Raw genomic sequence first — 23352 nt, 5'->3', positions numbered from 1 at the left:
TTTCTTTGCATTTTATTCCGATTTTGTTCGTACGATGGGCGTGATTTACGCCTGACATGCCTACATGACTGTTGAGAAAATGGTTTCGGTTACAGCAGCGTAGAAATGTTACATAAATGGCTTCAGCAGACATGGAGGGATGAACAATACGTAGCATTGCATCATCTAATCAATGCACATTAGCTCCTTTACTGACACAAACACCATCAGGTTCCGGGTTGATTTCGATAGATATTGCATGGATTACAGACAGTAGCCACTCAGTCTAGACCCCATTCCTGTTGCCTGAGAAAAGTGGCTGATAGACCTGCAGAGGGTTGGGGGAGGGAAGAGGCCTTGAGGCATCTGTCACATGCTGAATGGTTGGGGGAATCCCCTCGACACTGTAGTCCTGAGGCTTGCAGAAGGCCTGAAAGTCAAAGCCTTCTTACCCCAAGGCCCGAAATGTGGTGTCATTAAGACACATGCCAGGTGAACCCTGCGTGCCAGAGCCTTGAATGACAATTAGCAATGATGCATTGTTCCACCTTTAATGGTATAACAGCACATTTGTGTTATCTAACTAAGTAAATAAAGAAACATTCAGAAAAATGTCGCTTTGGATTTAATGCACCTTAGACACAAAACCTGAACAGCTTTACCACATCATAGACGGAGCTACACTCAGAGTGTACACCAGACCTGCAATGTAACAGCTACACTCAGAGTGTACACCAGACCTGCAATGTAACAGCTACACTCAAAGTGTACACCAGACCTGCAATGTAACAGCTACACTCAGAGTGTACACCAGACCTGCAATGTAACAGCTACACTCAGAGTGTACACCAGACCTGCAATGTAACAGCTACACTCAGAGTGTACACCAGACCTGCAATGTAACAGCTACACTCAGAGTGTACACCAGACCTGCAATGTAACAGCTACACTCAGAGTGTACACCAGACCTGCAATGTAACAGCTACACTCAGAGTGTACACCAGACCTGCAATGTAACAGCTACACTCAGAGTGTACACCAGACCTGCAATGTAACAGCTAAACTCAGAGTGTACACCAGACCTGCAATGTAACAGCTACACTCAGAGTGTACACCAGACCTGCAATGTAACAGCTACACTCAGAGTGTACACCAGACCTGCAATGTAACAGCTAAACTCAGAGTGTACACCAGACCTGCAATGTAACAGCTACACTCAGAGTGTACACCAGACCTGCATTGTAACAGCTAAACTCAGAGTGTACACCAGACCTGCAACGTAACAGCTACACTCAGAGTGTACACCAGACCTGCAATGTAACAGCTACACTCAGAGTGTACACCAGACCTGCAATGTAACAGCTAAACTCAGAGTGTACACCAGACCTGCAACGTAACAGCTACACTCAGAGTGTACACCAGACCTGCAATGTAACAGCTAAACTCAGAGTGTACACCAGACCTGCAACGTAACAGCTACACTCAGAGTGTACACCAGACCTGCAATGTAACAGCTACACTCAGAGTGTACACCAGACCTGCAATGTAACAGCTAAACTCAGAGTGTACACCAGACCTGCAATGTAACAGCTACACTCAGAGTGTACACCAGACCTGCAATGTAACAGCTACACTCAGAGTGTACACCAGACCTGCAATGCAACAGCTACACTCAGAGTGTACACCAGACTTGCAATGCAACAGCTACACTCAGAGTGTACACCAGACCTGCAATGTAACAGCTACACTCAGAGTGTACACCAGACCTGCATTGTAACAGCTACACTCAGAGTGTACACCAGACCTGCATTGTAACAGCTACACTCAGAGTGTACACCAGACCTACAATGTAACAGCTACACTCAGAGTGTACACCATACCTGCAATGTAACAGCTACACTCAGAGTGTACACCAGACCTGCAATGTAACAGCTACACTCAGAGTGTACACCAGACCTGCAATGTAACAGCTACACTCAGAGTGTACACCAGACCTGCAATGTAACAGCTAAACTCAGAGTGTACACCAGACCTGCAATGTAACAGCTACACTCAGAGTGTACACCAGACCTGCAATGTAACAGCTACACTCAGAGTGTACACCAGACCTGCATTGTAACAGCTACACTCAGAGTGTACACCAGACCTGCAATGTAACAGCTACACTCAGAGTGTACACCATACCTGCAATGTAACAGCTACACTCAGAGTGTACACCAGACCTGCATTGTAACAGCTACACTCAGAGTGTACACCAGACCTGCATTGTAACAGCTACACTCAGAGTGTACACCAGACCTACAATGTAACAGCTACACTCAGAGTGTACACCAGACCTGCAATGTAACAGCTACACTCAGAGTGTACACCATACCTGCAATGTAACAGCTACACTCAGAGTGTACACCATACCTGCAATGTAACAGCTAAACTCAGAGTGTACACCAGACCTGCATTGTAACAGCTACACTCAGAGTGTACACCAGACCTGCATTGTAACAGCTACACTCAGAGTGTACACCAGACCTACAATGTAACAGCTACACTCAGAGTGTACACCAGACCTGCAATGTAACAGCTACACTCAGAGTGTACACCAGACCTGCATTGTAACAGCTACACTCAGAGTGTACACCAGACCTGCATTGTAACAGCTACACTCAGAGTGTACACCAGACCTACAATGTAACAGCTACACTCAGAGTGTACACCAGACCTGCAATGTAACAGCTACACTCAGAGTGTACACCAGACCTGCAATGTAACAGCTAAACTCAGAGTGTACACCAGACCTGCATTGTAACAGCTACACTCAGAGTGTACACCAGACCTGCATTGTAACAGCTACACTCAGAGTGTACACCAGACCTACAATGTAACAGCTACACTCAGAGTGTACACCAGACCTGCAATGTAACAGCTACACTCAGAGTGTACACCAGACCTGCAATGTAACAGCTACACTCAGAGTGTACACCAGACCTGCAATGTAACAGCTACACTCAGAGTGTACACCAGACCTGCAATGTAACAGCTACACTCAGAGTGTACACCAGACCTGCAATGTAACAGCTACACTCAGAGTGTACACCAGCCTGCAATGTAACAGCTACACTCAGAGTGTACACCAGACCTGCAATGCAACAGCTACACTCAGAGTGTACACCAGACCTGCAATGTAACAGCTACACTCAGAGTGTACACCAGACCTGCATTGTAACAGCTACACTCAGAGTGTACACCAGACCTACAATGTAACAGCTACACTCAGAGTGTACACCAGACCTGCAATGTAACAGCTACACTCAGAGTGTACACCAGACCTGCAATGTAACAGCTACACTCAGAGTGTACACCAGACCTGCAATGTAACAGCTACACTCAGAGTGTACACCAGACCTGCAATGTAACAGCTACACTCAGAGTGTACACCAGACCTGCAATGTAACAGCTACACTCAGAGTGTACACCAGCCTGCAATGTAACAGCTACACTCAGAGTGTACACCAGACCTGCAATGCAACAGCTACACTCAGAGTGTACACCAGACCTGCAATGTAACAGCTACACTCAGAGTGTACACCAGACCTGCAATGTAACAGCTACACTCAGAGTGTACACCAGCCCTGCAAAGATTGATGCAGGAATCCCGGTCTTCCTCTGTAGGGGAATATAAAGCCTATTCTCCACACACAGCAGCACATCCCAGCCAGTCACTCATTTCCCACCCGGTATCCAGTGTGACCAGTAGAGCTCATGCACCTCTGCAGACACCTCGATGTTTTATATATTCCCTTGTAAAGTCTTCTCTGCACGAGCAGGACAAACATCGTACATAGATGCTGTACAGAAGCAATGACTGCAGAGTCTGTAACAGCCTAAGCAGTATCGCTTACCCATGACGCCTGCAACTTTCAGTCCCCCACCCGTGCAAAGCAAATGTAACTGTGAGCTCCCAAAGAAAGGAAACGCAAATATTGTTTGACTACAGCCCTACATGCTTTGATACCCACTGTTTAGCATGACACCTGCAGCATTTACTTGCTGTAAACATCGTGTCTCATTTTGAGCATGCATGCACGCATAGGCAGACTCACGGTATGAAGTCTGAAGCTGACGTGTTCCCATGCTGAGATTCCTCCTTCCAAACGCATGTGTAGACTCTTAAAGCTGGAAAGTGCTCTTTAGTAAGTATGTGCCTGCCCTTCCTGCGTGGTTCCAGAGATACATTTTAGTCACTGTGATCAAGACTACATAGTAGTTACTGAAATTTGGATTAGTGGGTGAATTTTAAGTGCATAAAGCATATTTAAATTTTAAGGACTGAAAACCAAGACTGGAAATCTAACAGTTCACAATTGGTCATATTAAAAACTAAATCCATGAGGGGCCTTATCAAATAAATGGAAGTGATTATAATTCAGAAGAGCATATATCCTCTGATCCGGCAGGACTGTAACTCGCATGCTGAGGCTGGCTGAGGGGACTCTTGTCTCTCGTATGTTGTGCTTCTTAAACATGTTCTTGAAAGCAAATTTACCTTGGATGGCAGCGCCTTAGTGGTTATTTAGCCAGAGGTCTGACGAATACGCAGATACAGCATTGATTCTGTCTTCCGTCACAGGCAAACTCTCTCCATTAGTCACTCCTGTGGTTCACATAACCTGCCCTTGAATTCTGGTTTCCTTTAGGCGGCTTAACCAACATTCCATGAAATCTTTTTTTTTTTTTTGGGTGAGGGGTGTTCTTGACTTTCAACTCCTCGGATGAGTTACATTAAAATGGCCCCCTTTGACTTATATGGAAGCTGAGGAATCAGCTGGCAAACTACGATAAATTATTATGCTTCCTGCGTTAACTAGTGTACCAGACAGCACCCATGTGGAACATTAGGCAGACGTCACTGCTGGCGCCCCCTGTCTGAGATAAAGGGAAATGGGCTCGCTAGGTCGGCACCCCCTCCGAAGACAGCACCCATGTGGAACATTAGGCAGACGTCACTGCTGGCGCCCCCTGTCTGAGATAAAGGGAAATGGGCTCGCTACGTCAGCGCCCCCTCAGAAGACAGCAACCAGCAAGGTGTGGACCAGGGGTTCTTCTTTGGTAGGGCTGGCTAAACGAACCATAGTAAAATGTACATTTTTACATTTGGATGGACATCTAGAACTTTTAAAAACACATCCTTAGTTGACAGGGTGTGTGAGCCTCTCCTTTATTCCAATCCTTATACGTTTCTCCATTATTTGTTACTTATGGACTAAATCACTGTAAGGGAATTGTAATGTTAGGCTATTATGAAGTGCTTTTCTAAAATTAAAATACATTTATAATCATCGTGTGCTTCCAATCGGTCCCAGTTTTGTTAGGTTCTCATTTTTAATGTGAATAACCATAATCGTAGATTTCCCTGTAGTGTTTTTGTTGCATTTTTAACAAAGATTACAATTTCAAAAGGGACGCCCAAGAGCACAGAGCTGCAGGAGCAGACACTCTGCATTTGCGGAGTGTGATTGCTGGAGTAAGCTTGCCTGGGTTTCCTGGCAGTAATTTCACGTGGGCATACAGTATGAGAGAACCCCTCTCTTCGTACTGGTAAAGTACACTTTGCTCACTCTAATCGTGAGCGCCCACTGCGCATAATCATTAAAATACTAAGATGTTAACTGCTTTTATTACAGATATCACAAGCACAGGTTAAAGACCTGAAATGACAACGGAGTTAAAAATGAGCGCGAAATGACATCTAGTGGTGAGAAAGTGAACAGATCCTAGGTCGCCTATCCCGTTAGTAACCTGCCGCTGGATAAAAATGCCAAACCGGTAATAGCTGCTTAGATAAATTCAGAAATCGTGTTCTCGCGCACACACATTATGCAAAAATCTACGTAGTTTCTGCTATGCCTGGTTCTGTATAAAACTTCGCGGTTTATTTCCTCCTCGGCTCGCTTCAATCAACGGTCCTGGCCGAGTATGCAGTTCGGTCTCCATCTTGCGTGTGAAGCCGAAAAGGCACTTAATCACCCAGGCCGGGATCCAGCCCGTATCACATGCCGCGCGTCACTCAGGACAAACGGTGTGGAGCACCGACTTGCACAAATTACACAGAAACATTTCACGGCTCCAAGCAATACGTAGTAATTGGCTGTCATATGATATGATGATTTCGCGCGTATTTCTTAATGATTATTTATATTAAAGAGAACCATGTTTTGATGAAAGGCAATGCATGAAGCAAGAAAATAACATGTTAACCAAGTGTAATGATAATAGGAATAAACAAGAACTGGGCTGTTTTTGCCTTTTGGTACATTTTACATTTATTAAGGAAAAGAATAATTACTACAAATTACAAACACTAGGAGCAAATCACTGTCAGCCTCTAAAGCAGACATTATGATACAAGAGATCACTCAAGTATTTTACATTTCAATATTTTCCCCATCAGGTGTTTTTAGCTCCCAAATATTTAATGGTTGTGAACTATTAATATACTGGATCTTATAGAATTATCTTTTTGTTATGGCTTGATGGATGTCGTCCTTCCGTTCCCATGCACTACCGGAGCACCTTGAACGTGACAGCACAATGCTGAGGCGAGATCTCACAGAAGACCCTGAATGGGACGAACCTTCAGAGAGCGGCCTAGGGTCAGGACCCGCTACCTGATGCAGGTAACCAGAGCAGGTTTGGCCTCCCTAGTTACATCCTCCCAGAGGATTGATTTTACATTTTCTGCATTTACAAATGAAAATTATGACAGTTAATACACTCCGACCATAAAAAGCAAAAAAGGTAATTTAAATAAATCAGACTAAAATAGACATAAAGATCATAGAGATTTTCATATATTCAAAGAAAAGGGAACAGCTTAAGTCAGCTCTCATCAGGAAGGGAGTTATGGCTGACGAACACAAAACCATGTTTTTTTTCTTTCTGGGAAATGCTGTCAAAGTGACAGTTTTTCACACTTTTGGCGAGACAATGAATCTGGGTATATTTGTAGGAAACCTGTGGTGGGAGGATTGTAAACACCTGCCAAGGACCTGCCACCTGCCAACAGCTGGACGTGACACCCCACACTCACACTACATCTAGTAGTGATACAGTCTGTCTGTCTGGCTGTTTGGTTCTTGTTGCTGGAAGATGATTATTCAATAGCACCAAAGATTTCAGGTAGATTGTGGTCTCCGTCAAGTTCTCGCGTGGAATGTGTAAATCCAGTCACTCTGTAATTCATTGGTGGAAGAAAAAAAACAGACTGGAAGACTGTACTACAGGAGCAGCTGGGAACGGTGGGTGAGTGAGTGGGGAGTGGGTAATTCGAGAGTTTCCACTGGAACAGAACTGATATTGCATATTGCAAGCAAAATGTTCATCCAAAAGTGACGGGCATTCTGAGGGGAGAGCACACAAAGTAAGGCAAATGTCATTCATTCACTCCTGCTTCAAGCCAGTCAGGTGAACAATCTGTTTTTCGGAAAAAAAAAAACCAAAAAAAAACCAAAAACAAAAAAAGCACTGAAAAAGGTGCCAAACAGCCATGCAACAGGATAAAAAAAATAATTCTTAAAATAAATGGCATGTCTTGTAAAAGAATGTGATGCTGTTGTCCATTTAGAAGTCATTCAGTCTTCTGTGCACAATAAAATGACGTCTAAAAACAATTAGTCTTTAAAAGGAAGAGCCTTGATCACAAGCCAATGTAAATGCCTCTTTCTGCAGCAATTCCGCTGCCAGAGGCACCTCCTCACTGCTAGAACTGAAACAAAGAGGATCCGTTACTTCTGGGGCTTGCTGTTGGATGTTGCCCCCCTTGGGATGAGGACTCTGGCTTCAGCGTCAGCTGTGGAGGGGCCCTGTTGAGGCTGCACCGGGCTGGTCTGACTGGCGGCCCTGGGGGGCCGTGAGCTGTGGTGGCGGTGGCTGTCCCCTCCAGACGGGTGTCTCTTTCCTCCGCCGTCCTCCATTGGTGGCTGTAACGATCAGACCGGTGTGTGACAAACACTAATCATGGTTACAGCCACTAGCAGTTTAATTGATCAGCAGTGTGTCCATCAATGGATCAAAGATCTGCCCCCACGTCTGGAAGGTTGTGGGCTCGAATCCTGTGGCTGGCAGAGTAATACTACTTTTGGGCCCTTGAGTAAAGCCCATAAACCCAGCTGCTCCTGGGGCCGTGCACACAGCACACAGCACACTGCACACTGCACACGTCATGACACCAAAACCTTCTGAAGAACTCCTATGTACTTGTATAAATGGCAAATAAAGTACATGAAAAATACTACTCTGTTACTGCATAACTAATGAAATGAAGCTCCATTTTGAACAAGACTGAAAAAATGTTTTGAACATAAAAGCACTTCAAAAAAGATGGATATTAATACTTACATCAACTCTGAAGTCCTCAAGCCGTTTAAATTTCCTTAAGTACTCCTGTAGTTTAGGGTCAATCGCCAGGTTCTTTGCTTTAGAGTACTTGAGAAATGCCCAGAATTTCTCAAGTCCATACAACTGCCCTAAAGGAGAACGGGGGAACAAAAAGGTTTGAGAAAAAGGCACTTATGTGAGGTAACCATGACATTTAATATCCTTGAAATAAACTCACCTGCTTCATAATCCCTCATTGTCTCCTCCTGAAAGTCCTTGAAAATATCTGGTCTAAATTTTCTTTCTAGTCCATAGCTGTAGTATCTGAAAAGGCACTCCAAGCCATACCTAAGGCACACGGAGAATTAAAAGACATAAAAAGTGATGATTGGAGTAACTCAACAACAGAACCCAGAGAAAAAAAGATAAAGAACTGGAATTTAACACTTCAGCTTAAGCAGTTAAGATATTTGCCTGTATCCCTCTTTGCCGTCCTCCACTGCCAGCTGTTTAAACTCCTCGTACATCTTCCTGTTGAAATGGTCTCGCAAGAAGAAGGACCAGAAGCGGAAGAGAGTGTTCATCTCCTGAGACTGGCCGACTCCCAGCCTCCTGCGCTCTGTTACGTGGCGAAAACGAAACACAAGCTTTACATGCCGAGGCACGAAGATGGGCAGGCATGAGAAAATCGGGCAGCTGAATGCGAGTCCCACCATTAAGGGAGCGCCGTCTGTACTTGTGGTAAACATGCTGCGTGAATCCGTTCTCCTTCAGCAGCTCATGCGACGGGTGCTGGAATTTGGGCAGAGATTGAGGCGAACAGCCATAGTATCCCGTAGCTGGGATTCCCTCTGAAGGACTTGCATTTGAGCTGAGGGACGAGAAAAAAAGCTTATTGATTTTCCCAGGTAAAAAAACAAAAAAACAAAAAAAGACTCCGTTCCAAAGTCAAACTATTTTGAATACAATACAAAGAGATTTCAGTGATACTTTGATTCCCTGGTTGTGAAATAAAAAAAAGCGAGAGTATCTTTCATATACTGGAAGATCAAGGCTCCCCCGTCCCGTCTCTGTGATCTTAGCAGATACACAGGGGGAAAAGATGAGATCAGGATCAAAGCAATTTTAGAAAAACCGTTAAAGATGGAGTATTAGTATGATGGAGTATTAGGTAGACTTCTTCCTTGGCAAAAGAAGTGTACATACAGGAATACCGTTCTTCCCTCCTTTTCTTGGGACATCAAAATTTACAACAAGATGCTTTATTTTTGTGATTTGATTTAGAAAATGGTTTTGGGTATGAATTCAAAGGGCCAGTTTTTAAATGTAAGTTATATTTATTAATAAAATTAAATTTAATAATATAAATTATGCCACATATCTAAATTTTTGCCTTTTACTATATTAATGTTCCATAATCGGTTGTTTAGGATTCTGTTTGTGTACTGTACACTGTTCTGTACACTGTGCTGTACACTGTGCTGTACACTGTGCTGTACACTGTGCTGTACACTGTGCTGTACATACTTGTATGCACAAGAATTTTCCTCTCTGATAAATAAAAGTTCCTTCAATGTTACCAGTTTCGAGTACTGCCCTGCTAAATAAACCATTTGACACAGGCAACACCAATAAAGAACTGATTCTGCAATTACACAAAGGCAAATCAATATCAATGCAATAGTTTGCTTCTAGACGTCAGCATTAGTTTACTCCACAACTTAAGGTATCTAGCAATAGAAATGGTCGAGGAATATTACAGGGCTGCCAAACCCCCCGAAAGCTAACCTGACTGCTGCTGTGTGGGACATGTGCTCGCGGGAGTCCATCACCCAGCCCACGTGGCACTCCATGGGGGGGTTAGAACTGTGCCGAGTCTTCCTCTTGCGTGGAGTCTGCAGGACGAGAAAGGCAGGAGTCACCATGACAGGTCTGAACTCGCCGTCCCGTGCACACGTGGATGGGGGGGGGGGGCTCCTTCATCTCACCTTGGCATCAACGGGCCGCCCCTCCTTCACCACTGGGTAGAAACGGGGCATCTGACTGGGGTCCTTAAGCCGAGGCGTGCGAGGTGTGCGGGCACCGCGGTAGCTGGGAGAGTCGGGCACGGTGGCTGGGAGAGAGCGGGCCATCGAGGACGGTTCCGGGGCACCGAAAAGCTTATTTGCCAAAGCATCTGTGGGGACTGAGAATGACAAGAAGAGAACTTGACTGGACTGGTTTGTGTTTGGAGGGAAAGATGGGAGAAAATAACTTTAATTAGTCATACGGTTAAGTTAATCAGAGGCATGTCAAGACTGGCTATTAAAATCGCTCACATTGCTTGTAATCATGTACTCCCGTAATTAGACAAGGCCTGTACATCCGTTTAGTATTCATTCGCCTATGAATTATTCTTAGTCCATCCATCGCTTAAATCAGTGGAGCCCCCGCTTACTTGGCTGGGGTCTTGGGGGGGCAGGAGGTACTTCTTGGTTGGGGTCCACAGGAGCTTCTGGAGTCAAGCAGTCAAACTGCTCTCTGCTAATCAGGTGGACTTTCTTGAAATTCTCAACTTCTTGCTGAAAAATATTCACAAACATTCATTTAAATGTCAACACATTTTATATACATGACAAGCAATATTTAGCGTATCTGTCCATATCGTTCACACAGACATTTTCCTTTTATTTTGTGTCATAATTCAGTTCTGTTCTTGCCATTTTGCTATTAATTGCAATTGTAGCCATTGGCTCCCAAAGGGATACTAAACACAAATCTTTGGCTTTTTATGTTACTGCAAAGGTGTCCCTAATTAAAAAGCCCCCCAATGAGCCTGCTTATCAATTAACTTTTTCACTCAAGGTTTTATAAAACCAAAAATGTGCAACATTTTTACTGAATAAGGCAAGCGTCTCAAGACTTTCTGTGAGCACTTTATATACAAAATATACATTAACATGTTTGCTTAGTTAAATGCAGGTAACTATGCTTTACAGAACTACTGCTCATTAAGGTGGGAATAACAAATATTGCCACAACAAATGATTATTGATGAGACCAGACAAATGCAAGACTCACTTTGATGGTGGAATACTCAGGCATATAAGAGTCACTCCACAGGTCTTGCTCATAGTAGTGCAATCCATCATTGATGACCTTGGCCAGCTCAGAGGTAAGTTTGGACCGTGAGGTATGGTTCCCAGTACGGTCCCCCCCGGGATGCTTGCGCAGGTTAGGGGGTGTCTGAGTCACAATCAGGATCTTGTTGACATCATGATCGTCGATCTCGCCGTCCGACTCCTCGTCTGACCAATCGGTAAAGGTGTTGCGTCGCCCGTCGATTTGCTCCATCTCCTCGTCGAACATGAAGTCCAACTCCTCCGGCTCATCCTGGTGCTGAGTTGGGAGTCGGGCCTCTTCCACGTCCTGTGGGGGGGTAACAGTCATGCACATGTATGCATTTGCACCACAGGCATGGGAAAAACAGGCTGGTTACAGAAAATATTTCTATCCAAAGGTTTGTAAAATGAAACATACCTTCGGTTTTACTGGTGAAGGTCGCGGCCTCTTTTTCACCTCAATCCATGAGTCTGAGTCCAAGTCAGGCAAGCTGGCAGATAGCCCCTTGGGCATAGTCTTCAAATTGCTGAGATCCTCAGTTCTGGACTGCCCTGGAGTGGATGCTCTTGGAGACCCTGGGGCAGACTCTGTGGATGACACAACAGCAATGATGAGCTCCAACCAGATCTCTTGCTTTACTGACAAACCTCCTGACCTCAACACTGGGCTTCTCAGCATCTCCTCAGACACTCAGCCATGCTTAGTGGGATTAGTTGCCATGAAAGTTTCACCTGTCTGTTTGTCAGAGGCTTGGCGAGGAACAAATTCTGCACAATGGATGAGCTGAGAGAAGTCCGTATGTGCGTGGTCTGGCACAGTGAGGCCGGGTAGCGGCCATTTCTCTGGCTCCTCTCGTGGACGGATTTTCAGCTCTATGACCTCCACCTCTTTGCTGTTCTTCAAGGCCTACAGATACGGTCAAATACACCTTCACATAGAGGCATGTAAAACTAAAGACTGCAAAGAAACAAATCTATTTGCTAAACATAACCATGTAATTTCATTAAACAGGTTTCTTCAAAGTCTGATGGGTAAATACATTTGTTTGAAACCAAAAGGATGAACCATGCAAATGGAAAGTATAATAAAACGAAAGAACCTTGTTCATGAAAATCATTTGTACGATTCGTATCTCTATAAAGGTTTATATGAATTCACTGCACAAACAGTGATTGCATTAAAAACTGATTCAAAGGAAGCGCTAGTCTTGGGGTTAATCATCGAAAGGTCCTTACCTCCATAATTAGCCTGAGGTTAGTGGTCAGGGCTTGCACACGGTGAAAGCTGGCTATGAGAGCGATGGGCAGGAAGCCATTCTGGTCCATCTTCTGACGTAGGAAAAAGTCCCTCTCCAGGTTCTCAACACTGAAGTAATACTCACTATAGAAACAAACAGAGGAGAACTCGATCCAGGCTTCCGGACGTCAACAAGCCAAGCTTTGCAAAGACAAAGCATTAAACAGAGGCTGAGCCTCTTCTGTGACAGGCAGGCGCTTACATTTGTCTCTTGACGTAATCCTTGAGATGTTCCTGGTCAACAGAATAGAGGTCACTGCTGCTCATGTTGTCATAGTAATAGGTGACGGTGCTGTTGAACTTCTGCTTTTGACAGTATCCGTCTTTGCCATCGTAGGTCTTAGAGACGTGTGGATGTTCAAAGTTCCCTACAACATCACACATGAGCAAACACAAAAACTGACACGGGTACGTCACATACCCATGAAGTGTATAAAAGAACGTGTTTCAATACAATCATCATTACCTTGATGCAGAAGTCCCGCTGAAAATATCACATTTCCAAATAAGGTAAAAGAACTTTCTAAGAGCAAGCTGAGAACCAAACTATACACTGTGTAGTTACTGCAGCACTAAGGCTGTCGTTTGAAGTAAAGATACAATATATAACAAAATACCAATAAATGAAAAAGGACCATATTTCCCTCAAAATAATAATAATAATTATTATTATTACTATTGTCCACCTGCAGTGGTGCCCATGGAGCTGGGGGTTAAGGGTCTTGCCCAAGGGCACACAAATGTGACTATACTGCGGAGGCCAGGACTCGAACCGGCGACCTTCCGATCACAGGCATAGAGGCTTAGCCCGCCAAGCCACAGGCTACCCCTTTTCATCCTTCGGCTTAATACGAGATCCTGAGAGAGGCCATCTGACATACATATGCTGGGGAAGCCAATGGGAACCGACCCAAGCTGCCAACAGCCAGTCGCGCTGCCAGTGGCACTGCACAGCAGTTTCATTCATGACACGGATTTTTGGTGTGCAGTTACCATGTACACAAACAGAGCGCCACATTTACCATGTATATTTACCATCACATTACACGGGATGATTAAACGTAGGTTTGTGAATCTTGCATGTTCCCCTCATCTTAATAATTCCGTAGACTTACCCCTGGCTCTTCCGCGTGCCCTGCCCCCGCCACGTCCTCGGAAAGCGCCCCGGAAGGAGGCGCCCTCGCTCCTCACACTGGCCACTTCGCCTGGATCCTCCTGCCGCTCCGCCTTCCCACTGTCCCAGTCTGTGACCACACAAACCAGACTCTCTCACCGCTACAGACTCACAAACACCCAAACCAGTTTTAAATGGGGACGTCTCCTATTTCCACACTCCACGATACACACCGATCCCACACATCATTTTTCCCGTTATGTAAATGCAGAAGCGAGTCGGGGCCCGCGAGACGATCTGTCTGTGCATCACCTTGCAGCTGGTTCCTGTGACTGAATGACATCCTTTGGGGGTCCTTCTGCCGGCGGTTGCTCCTGGAGGCCAAGTGCTCCCCAGGACCTGCTGTGTTCATGTCAATCATCAGAGGGACCCACTTCTGCTTATTTCCTATAAAAGGGAGGGCGGGGCAACCGGAGGTTACTTTGTGGGCAGTGTGATAATGCATAAGGCCCAGGAGGAAAACCCACGATAAATAAATTAAAAATGTAATTCCACTGCCCTGCCCAGTGACCTGTGCTGGCTGTCACAGGACCCAGGACACCTCGCAACTCTAAGTGGTCAGAAGACAGACAGATGGATGGATGGATGGATGGATGAAAATGTCATTCCCAATCATTTTAAAACTTCCAGAGATATTTTAAACTATAGACTTCTGCCTCTAGGTCCTGCAGCTGCAGCTTTAGGCTGCCAGTGGGCTCAGCATTCCAGCTACTGGCCAGTGCTTCCAAACTGCTTCTGTGCAGTGTCACTGCACTGGGAAGCAGCTCATGTGCTACGGGTAATGACCATGTGCATGTACATAAAATTTTAAAACTGTAATATTTCAGTTATAAAGTTTAAAAACACTCCAGGTGTGTGAACAACGACAACAGTTTTCTAGTCATGCGTATGCGGCAGTCGCATGTGGTTTGTGCATCATGCTGTAGGAAACAGCATCCAATTTTTAGCCCTGTATCTCTAATCAGTGGGGGGGGGCGGGGGGGGGGGCGGTCCACATGCGACACAGCAAGCCACTAACACCCAGGTCAAATAAAGCAAACCTAAATATACAAGCATACGAAAAATAAATAGCTGACATGAAAAGAACACTCCTTTTCTGAAGCTGCTCGGAGAGATTTGCAGCAGATGATCGCAGCAGATCTGCAGCAGACTCTCACCTTTCTTTTTCTGGCGGTTCTTCTGAGATTCTCCGTCGCCATTCTTCTCCTCACCAGAGTCATCAGACTTAGATTTTTGGTTCTCTTTGCTCTCCTCGTCTCCGTTCTCCGTTCTATCTTTCGTATCTGTGACCTTCTTGTATGCCTGCAGGGTTCCACCAGATGACAAGTTTCACATTAACTAGGAGTAGCAAAATATTAATGTTTTCAATCAATAGGTGTTATGGCCTACGAGTTACTAATGTAAAATACCTTACTGTACTTTTTACTAGGGAGGGGCAATCCACATTAGGTATGGATCGGTGCTGGTACTGATCCGATATTGGGGTCAGTGCATCTCTACTTTTTAACCACTTCAGACATTTTGCAAACTGCATTATCCATAACAACACTGGCACTGTTCTTTTGCTGCAATGTAAAACACTCTACACATCCTGGTCCGTTTAAGCATACTAAGCATGTGCATTAATTTATGCAAAGTATATAATGAAGTATTGATCATAGCTATTGACTTGCTGATTACAGACTTTGCCCAGTTTAGGCACTAAAAAAAAGAAACTGTGGCCAATTGGAGGTCAGACATCCCTAAAAGGTCAGACATCCCTAAAAGGTCATCACTGGTTACTCCTGGGCTTGTCCCAGCCTAAACTGCATGGACTGGGACATTCCCCCCAACTAGGAGGAACAACCACTAAGAAACAGAAACATGCCAATAATGTACTAAATTTCTCAGTCAGTTAATGTAATTACTCCATAGTGCTTTTCACTGGGGACTCCGGTCTCCCCCCACAGTCCAAAAACGTGCAGGATAGGTTGATTGGCGAGTCTAAATTGGCCCTGTAGTTGTGTAAGTGTGCGTGCGTGTGTGAGTGTGCGTGCGTGTGTGAGGGGGCGTGCGTGTGTGAGTGGGCGTGCGTGTGTGAGCGGGCGTGCGTGTGTGAGCGGGCGTGCGTGAGTGTGCGGGCGTGCGTGAGTGTGCGTGCGTGTGTGTGTGTGTGCGTGCGTGTGTGAGAGTGGGCGTGTGTGTGAGTGGGCGTGTGTGTGTGAGTGCGTGAGTGTGCGTGCGTGTGTGTGTGAGAGTGGGCGTGCGAGTGTGTGAGTGGGCGTGTGAGTGTGCGTGTGCGTGTGAGTGGGCGTGTGTGAGAGAGTGTCTGAGTGTGCGTGTGTGAGAGAGTGTCTGAGTGGGCGTGTGTGAGTGAGTGGGCGTGTGTGAGTGAGTGGGCGTGTGTGAGTGAGTGGGCGTGTGTGAGTGAGTGGGCGTGTGTGAGTGTGTGAGTGAGTGGGCGTGTGTGAGTGTGTGAGTGAGAGGGCGTGTGTGTGTGAGTGTGTGTGTGTGTGTGAGTGTGTGCCCTGCGGTGTGCTGGCGCCTGCCCAGGGTTGGTTCCCGCCTGCGCCCATTGTTCCCGGGATAGGCTCCGGTCCCCCCCGCAACCCCAGTTGGGATTAAGAGGTTTCAGAAAATGTATGGATGGATGGATGTAATAACTGGACAATAATGCAATAAGTTATTACAATATCAGCAAAAATGTTCTGAATCCATAAATTAGTATGACATTATTGGCCAATTGTTACATTATTGGTTGTTACACAGCCTCTGTTCAAAGCATCCTGTTTCTCTGTGGGAAGCAGAAACACAAAGACATCGTATCCCATGACCGGCACACTGCCACCATCTTTGTTCACAATACGTCCTGTTTTTAAAAGATGTTGTGGCCTCGGAGCTGCTGGGTTTCCTCTAAGGGAGCACTAAGATTTTCCACGACCAAAACATTAGCATGTGCTGTTTGCTTTAAGTGCAAAGTCCACAAACTCAAAACCATGAATGGAAGGAGGAGTCCTTCCTGGAGTCAAAACAGCACATAGCGTTTATTCTCTACTGGCATATAGAGGACAAATGGCAAAAATTTAAAATGACCCCAATCAATAATTCCAGTATGTTCCGCACACGTCACACGGCCCCTTGTCGGCTCCTGTAAGCTTACCTGCATGTCATTGCTTGCAATCTCGCCGGGGGTCGGCCAGCTGTTAGCATCCACAAAGTTCCCCGCCTAAAAATATCAACACTATAAATCGCCAATGACATGGACCAGAAATTTCATCCATAGAGGGTCATGGATTCCCTTTTAGCTAAAGCAATGGCTCATGTTGGCTCCACATTCTGCAGCATTCTCACACAACAGATGAGTCCGTGTAATAATAATAATAAAAAAGAAGACCTTGTAAACCAGTCAAAACTTCATTCTTTTTAGGTTGCAGGCTAATGCAGCCTCCGAATGGGATATGAGTTTAAACAGGGTCTTACGCTTGTCAATAACAGAACAGAGCTAAAGGTATCATGATTTGATCATGGCTGCTTTGTCTATGAAGCCGCTGTGCTGTGTGTTAACTCAATAGGAGTTAGGTGCATTTAAAACAGGTCAGACTCCATATTCAGTGATGTGAGGGTGCCTTCAATGCGGAAGAAGTCAAAACTAAAGCCTCCAAGAAATCATTTGTTCCGAAAGTGAGACAGGAATGTAAATGCTGGGGATTGTGCATTTACTGTTTAACAATTACAAATCAGCACACAGATACTATCCACAGTGATTACAGCCATACGGCTCATATGATGGAGAGAAATGACACACAGATATACCTTTCCACCTCTCTTTGGTCTAGAAGGTCCTGCTTTCACCAGCCTGGCTGGTTGCACTGGTTCTGGGAAAATAAGGAAAAGTCAGTTACAGCACCCAACTTGACCTAGAACAGATGAGAACTATTAAGAATTAACATTCTATGACATTCCAAAAAAAAAAATACTGATCTATATTGTGGATCGCAATTATAATTAAAAGTATTATGATATGACATTTCGGCCATATCGCCCACAATCCCACTCAGGATTCATCCGCAGTCGTCTCCGCCGATGTTGTGTGACAGGTAAAGTAAAACACTTCATGGGAAATGTGCCAGTTGTTTGCAGCTTCTTTACAGTGTGCGACAATGACATTAAATCTGCAGTGTGAGAGATGTAAAAGAAAACTTTTGGAACAACCAATTTATTTAGACACTTGCTAATTATTATTAAACTAATACAATCAGAATTGACCAGGATCGGTGTCGGCAAGTCAGGCTTAAAATAAATTGCCAATCAGATCGGCCAAGGAAAAAGCAATCAGCGTATCCCTATTTCTTGAACATTGAATCTGCACATATTTAAACAAATTAATGACAAATTGTGGTAAAAGTGGTAAACTGTCAAAATATAAATACTTCCTCTCAAATGGTGACATTTAAAAATGACAGACTATGCTAAGAAGCTGAAACAAAATGCACTTAACAAAATGGCTTTTGTCGGGGGAGGCGGACCTTGCATTTCGAAGGGTCCACAAGTCAAGCACTGAGCAAATATTGGCTCATCTCTAAAATGATTAACGTCAGGTAGTGGCAGGTCACATGGCCTAGTGGAGAACACTGCCCGTTGACCAAGTGACTCAAACACTGTTCAGCTGATCTAGAGATTTGCAGACAACAGGTGAATCTTTGAACTGGAGATAGGGGCGAACCAGACGGTGCTGGTGAATCGTTTGTGACTGCATTTATACGATTTGATGTTTAATAAAGTTTCCACACACCCTGCAAGACAGGCAGTTTCCATGTTGCATCTCTAAACATTGCAGTCATGATATAGGTCATAGGAGGAGAAATTTGATGCCATTAATAATAAATACAGAATTATTCCAGAGCCATCTCAGTGAGAAACAAATCAGATGTTCATAGGTACGAAATATAATATAAAGACTAAAACTATAAGCCCTATTATACTTTTCTTAGCTGAGGTAAAACAGCAACACGGTTTCTGTGGTGAAAAAGCTTACTTCAAAGTTTTAATACTATGCAGAAATAGTGTGAAGTAAGTAATGAACAAGAAAGTAAAAAAAAAAATAAAAACTTTGGAAATGACTATGAAAGAAAATACCAAAGCTGGAAATAGGGAGAAATGTATGTGTAAGTATGTATATTTATATTTAACACACATGCTAATCAATAATAGAATAAAAAGAACTGTCAAGGAGGACAGCATAGTGTCAAAAAACCCCTGAATGCCAAGTAGGACTAAGAGGTTTTCCTGAGAATGTCTGAGCGAGGAAAATAAATGCTGTCAACAGAGCTCAGGAAGCAAATCTTGCCAGTTCTACATAACTCACTGGCAAATGATTAAATCTGACATTTAACCCAGTTCCCTGAAATACCATAATCACACAGTTTGAAAGCAGAAACCATTTTAACACAGAAGCAAGACATTGTTATTGCTACATTATTAACAATATTCCTTACTGATTATGGGAAGTATTAACAAGGTGAAGTAACAAAGTACAGATGACTGGAATTACTGAAATGTTTTAAAACCTGAAAGGTTTTATGTACTTTAAAAATGTGATACTAGAATAATTAGTATCCCCCCACCCACCCCAAAGGGCCAACCTTCACAAAAATAAGCAGTTAGAAGATTAGAGGATGGATTCATGGGTGGGTGGAATGGATGGAGATCAGGTAGAATCCACTTTAAAATTAACCCACTTATGCTATAACTTTTCCCACATTTTATGAATGTAGGTCAAATCCCAAAATATATCCGCCCATCATGACTAATTGTAAATGCAGGGTGCAGGGAAGTGAACATCTGCAAAGAAATAAGCAAGAACTAAACACTAACTTGTTGAGCCAAGGTACAATATCGGCTTTGGTGAAGTATATTACACAAAAGGTTAGATGCAACTTTTCACACATTAACTTCCCCCTTCCAATGTACATGAGCAACAAGCAGAAATCCAGGCACCGTTTCCCATTCCTGTGAACCGGACTGTTCCGGTATAGTTCCCTACAGAGCTGTAATAGCAAAGTCAGCAGTATGTCTTTTATTTGTAGATGTTTACCTTTAACATCCTGTACAACAAACCCATGTCAAAGCAGTGCGGCCCATAACACTGACAGATTGCATTTACTTCCCTCCCCCCTAATGGATCGAAAAGCACCCGATGACCCTGGGGCAACAGGGGTTAAAGGCTCGGCTCAAGGGTGACATCACAGCAGCCACGGGGTTTAAACTAGTGACCTTCTGATCATGGGCACGGAGCAGGCACATGACTGGGCTTGGGCATTCGGAGCTAAAGCCACAAATGATTTAACTCCGACAAGCATGACAACAGGTTTCCCAAAACCGCCCTAGCGCTTCATTCTTATTTCTCTGATTGCCCAAATGGGAGAATAGTACGAGCAAAGATTTTTAAGACAGACCTATAGTGTTATTTACAACCAGGAAGGAATGCAAGTGTTTCAGTCATTATGTTGCACAGAATCCCAGAATTTAGAGTGAAAATCAAAGCATTCATTTAGCTTCGTTTCACGGGAAGCTGCGTCTTTATTCTGAGACTGAATACACGGACTGTAAAATCTTCTTTTACGTCGTATTGCAACATCATTGTTTGTGCGATTAATTGTGCAATTAATCTACAATGTGTGCGACTGCGATTAAGAAATACTGCTGCTTTGACAGTCCAAAGTCTCTATTTTCAAGCATGCTAGATCAAAAACAATAAGGTGTCACTTTACAAAAGGCTACGCATATAAAGCGTTTATGAATGGTTTATAATCTGGTTACTAATTAGGTTGTAACACTTTTATTAATAGACTATTTTAAACAAGTTAACAGTTTTCTTTTTATTAATGAGTTACTACAATTTACAAGTGGCAAAATGGAGCCTAATTGTAAAGTGGTACCAACAATAATGTAATCAAAAAAACATAAGAAGATGTGTGGATAGCTCAATGACTGGCTTTAACTGACTACGTGCAGCTATATTAGGTTTCCAGTGGTAATGACTAAAACTTACCACTGTCGATCGATTTCGTCATTAATTCCTCAAAACAACAGACTTGTGAAAGAGATCCACTCGCATTATTAGCACCAAAGGAATCACTCGTCCATATATTCCCGGTTACAGAGGCAGGCCCTCTGGCAAACACCGAGACAGCTCCGACTATGGGTTCCCGAGTGCCTACTCCGCCCCTAAGCCCTCGGCCGGTCACGGCAAGACGGAAGGCCAGCTCGCACTCATTCTGTCCCTGTTCATACAGCTCTCAGACAAGGCACGCAATTCACAGTCATCAGTTGAGCTCGATGTTATCTTAAACTACCAGAACAATTTCAGACCTTAGTTCCAGTTGGCGGAAGCTCAGAAAACTTCTGCTTTCCTGCTAGCGCTGTGCCAAAGCCGGATGATCAGTAATGCGACCCGGTAATGCAATGTCTTTTTATATTAGCGAGCCACTTAGATGGGGGTGCCGGTAGTTCGCAATATCGCCACGCCGCTTTGACACCTCTCATCAAACACTGTGTGCAGTGAGAAACAATCGACGAAAGCGAGGACAAATGGGAGAAGTTAGAGAAGATACATACCATGGTTTGCGTGACCATTTACACTGACCACCGTCACCGTGTTCTTAGTCCAGGGGTTCGCCTTGGGTGGGGGAGCCTCGGCCAAATCCTTTTTGGTGCATTTTACGCCTTCATCGGCTCGTTCGTCTGCATCTTCGGCGTGACAGAGGTCGCTGCCACGGCTTTCCTTCTCCCGTACGTTACTTTCCTCCTTGGCTCGTTTTTCGGTCTGCTCACTCGCGGAGGATCCTCCCCGGCCGGACTTCGCCCCTTTAACATTTACCTCCACGCCTGCCAGCACCGTCTGCTTCGCCCCTATCTCCAGACAGCTGTCCCCAGGCTTCATTTTGCTTGCATGTTCGCATTCCTCTCGTTTCATAAGAGTAGTACTGGGTAAGACCGTCTCCACCTGAGTGGCCATTTCCCCTTTCATCCCAAGCGGCTACTGGTTTAGCAACGTTAATTACCCCGAAATTTATCATCCACTTTATGACAAAATGTGCTCTTCCTGGCTACACAGGTAGTTTCTCCCCGCTCTTCCACAACACTGACACCGAGTACACTTCAGTGTAAGACGCAGACTGGTCGAATTAAATTAAAATATAAACCGAAAAGACAAGCCACCCCCTTTAAAGAATAAAATTTAACGAAGCAACCCAAGCAATATTCTCCAGAGCCACAGCGGCAATATGGAAGACCACCACGCGACGGCTGGGAGCGAGCACGCAGACGCGATCGAGGGCAGCGCTCGTCCCCGCGGCGCGGCCCCTAGAGACTGTCTTGGAAACGAGGACTCGAATCTAACACGTGTTCAGCCGGAGGAACTGTAGTATCTGGCTGGTCCGCAGCACGTATGTTACAAAAAATGTGCGTGGATTTTACGATACGGTATCTAACCTTGTAAATGTAGTTCAAATAATAATTTAATAAATAAAAATATTACTATAATATAACACGATATACTATACAGCATGTGCCATATTTTTGACACCATGCATGAGGTGGACAGGTAAAAAACCACCGACAAGCCAATTAAAATAGTTTTATGTGGACTATATAAACATAAATCATGTATATACCCAAGACTGGCTAAACATAGCGAGCGAAGAATGCCATTCTGTAATTGCTAGTCCGTGTCATAACTGAGTTAATCTTCAGCAAACAAACACTTGGCTGAAGTTAAGTTTGCCGGGAAGTACTATGAAAATCTGACCGAAAGCGTCTGCGAACTCTGAGAAAGTTTGGGATCAACAATAGCGCCATGTTTGTTGCACGCTCCTCGAATTTACTTTCCAACCTAAACAAGCTGTACCGAAAGCAAATTCATGTTCCATAAATAGCAAAGTTTAGAGGATACACTAAAACACACATATAGTCAGACGGCCTACAGTATATTTTTTCTTGAATAACAACTTAATCACACGTTCAAAATCAAAACATATTTAGAAATCAGAAAGATGACTTCATACGTCTGAACAAGCCCACAGAAGATACTAGGGGTGATGACTTATAGACACTAACTCTTGCAGATAAATAAAAATAAAAAATAATTAATAAATAAATAAATAAATAAATAAATAAATGTAATTAGTGATAATATTAATTATAGCGTGCAAATTAGAAACAAATACAGTGAAAAGTAACACAGTAATGCACAGTGAACAGTAACAGTAATACACAGTGAACAGTAACACAGTAATACACAGTGAACAGTAATTGGTACTGTTGGATGTAAATATTTGGCAAAGATACATTTTTACACTTTCATAACCTTTTTTTTGATATTCTGAATTGATTGTGTTTCAGTTTTTCTGATAACACCGATACGATATTATTAATGCATATAATGAGTAAAG

The 23352-nt window shown here is 44.0% G+C and overlaps 1 protein-coding gene across 1 annotated transcript; it reads right to left on the bottom strand.

Moving 5' to 3' along the window:
* Positions 1-6270: 6270 nt before the first annotated feature.
* On the bottom strand, positions 6271-22253 carry LOC111847936 (la-related protein 1-like). Its single transcript, XM_023819564.2, has 19 exons — positions 21518-22253; positions 17714-17775; positions 17061-17126; positions 15079-15223; positions 14174-14308; positions 13863-13991; positions 12950-13115; positions 12687-12831; positions 12183-12357; positions 11869-12038; positions 11410-11757; positions 10787-10910; positions 10338-10534; positions 10138-10244; positions 9063-9220; positions 8824-8968; positions 8588-8697; positions 8371-8498; positions 6271-7952 (listed from the first exon to the last, which is right to left on the bottom strand). The coding sequence occupies exons 1-19, from the start codon at positions 21927-21929 to the stop codon at positions 7758-7760; spliced, it is 3117 nt and encodes a 1038-aa protein (XP_023675332.2). The 5' UTR covers positions 21930-22253; the 3' UTR covers positions 6271-7757.
* Between the last annotated feature and the right edge of the window lie 1099 nt (positions 22254-23352).

Source organism: Paramormyrops kingsleyae, chromosome 10, assembly GCF_048594095.1.
Source record: "Paramormyrops kingsleyae isolate MSU_618 chromosome 10, PKINGS_0.4, whole genome shotgun sequence".
NCBI classification, from domain to species: Eukaryota; Metazoa; Chordata; class Actinopteri; order Osteoglossiformes; family Mormyridae; genus Paramormyrops; species Paramormyrops kingsleyae.
Note: the sequence above shows the minus strand (reverse complement) of the source record. Positions and strands in the feature narration are given on the sequence as shown.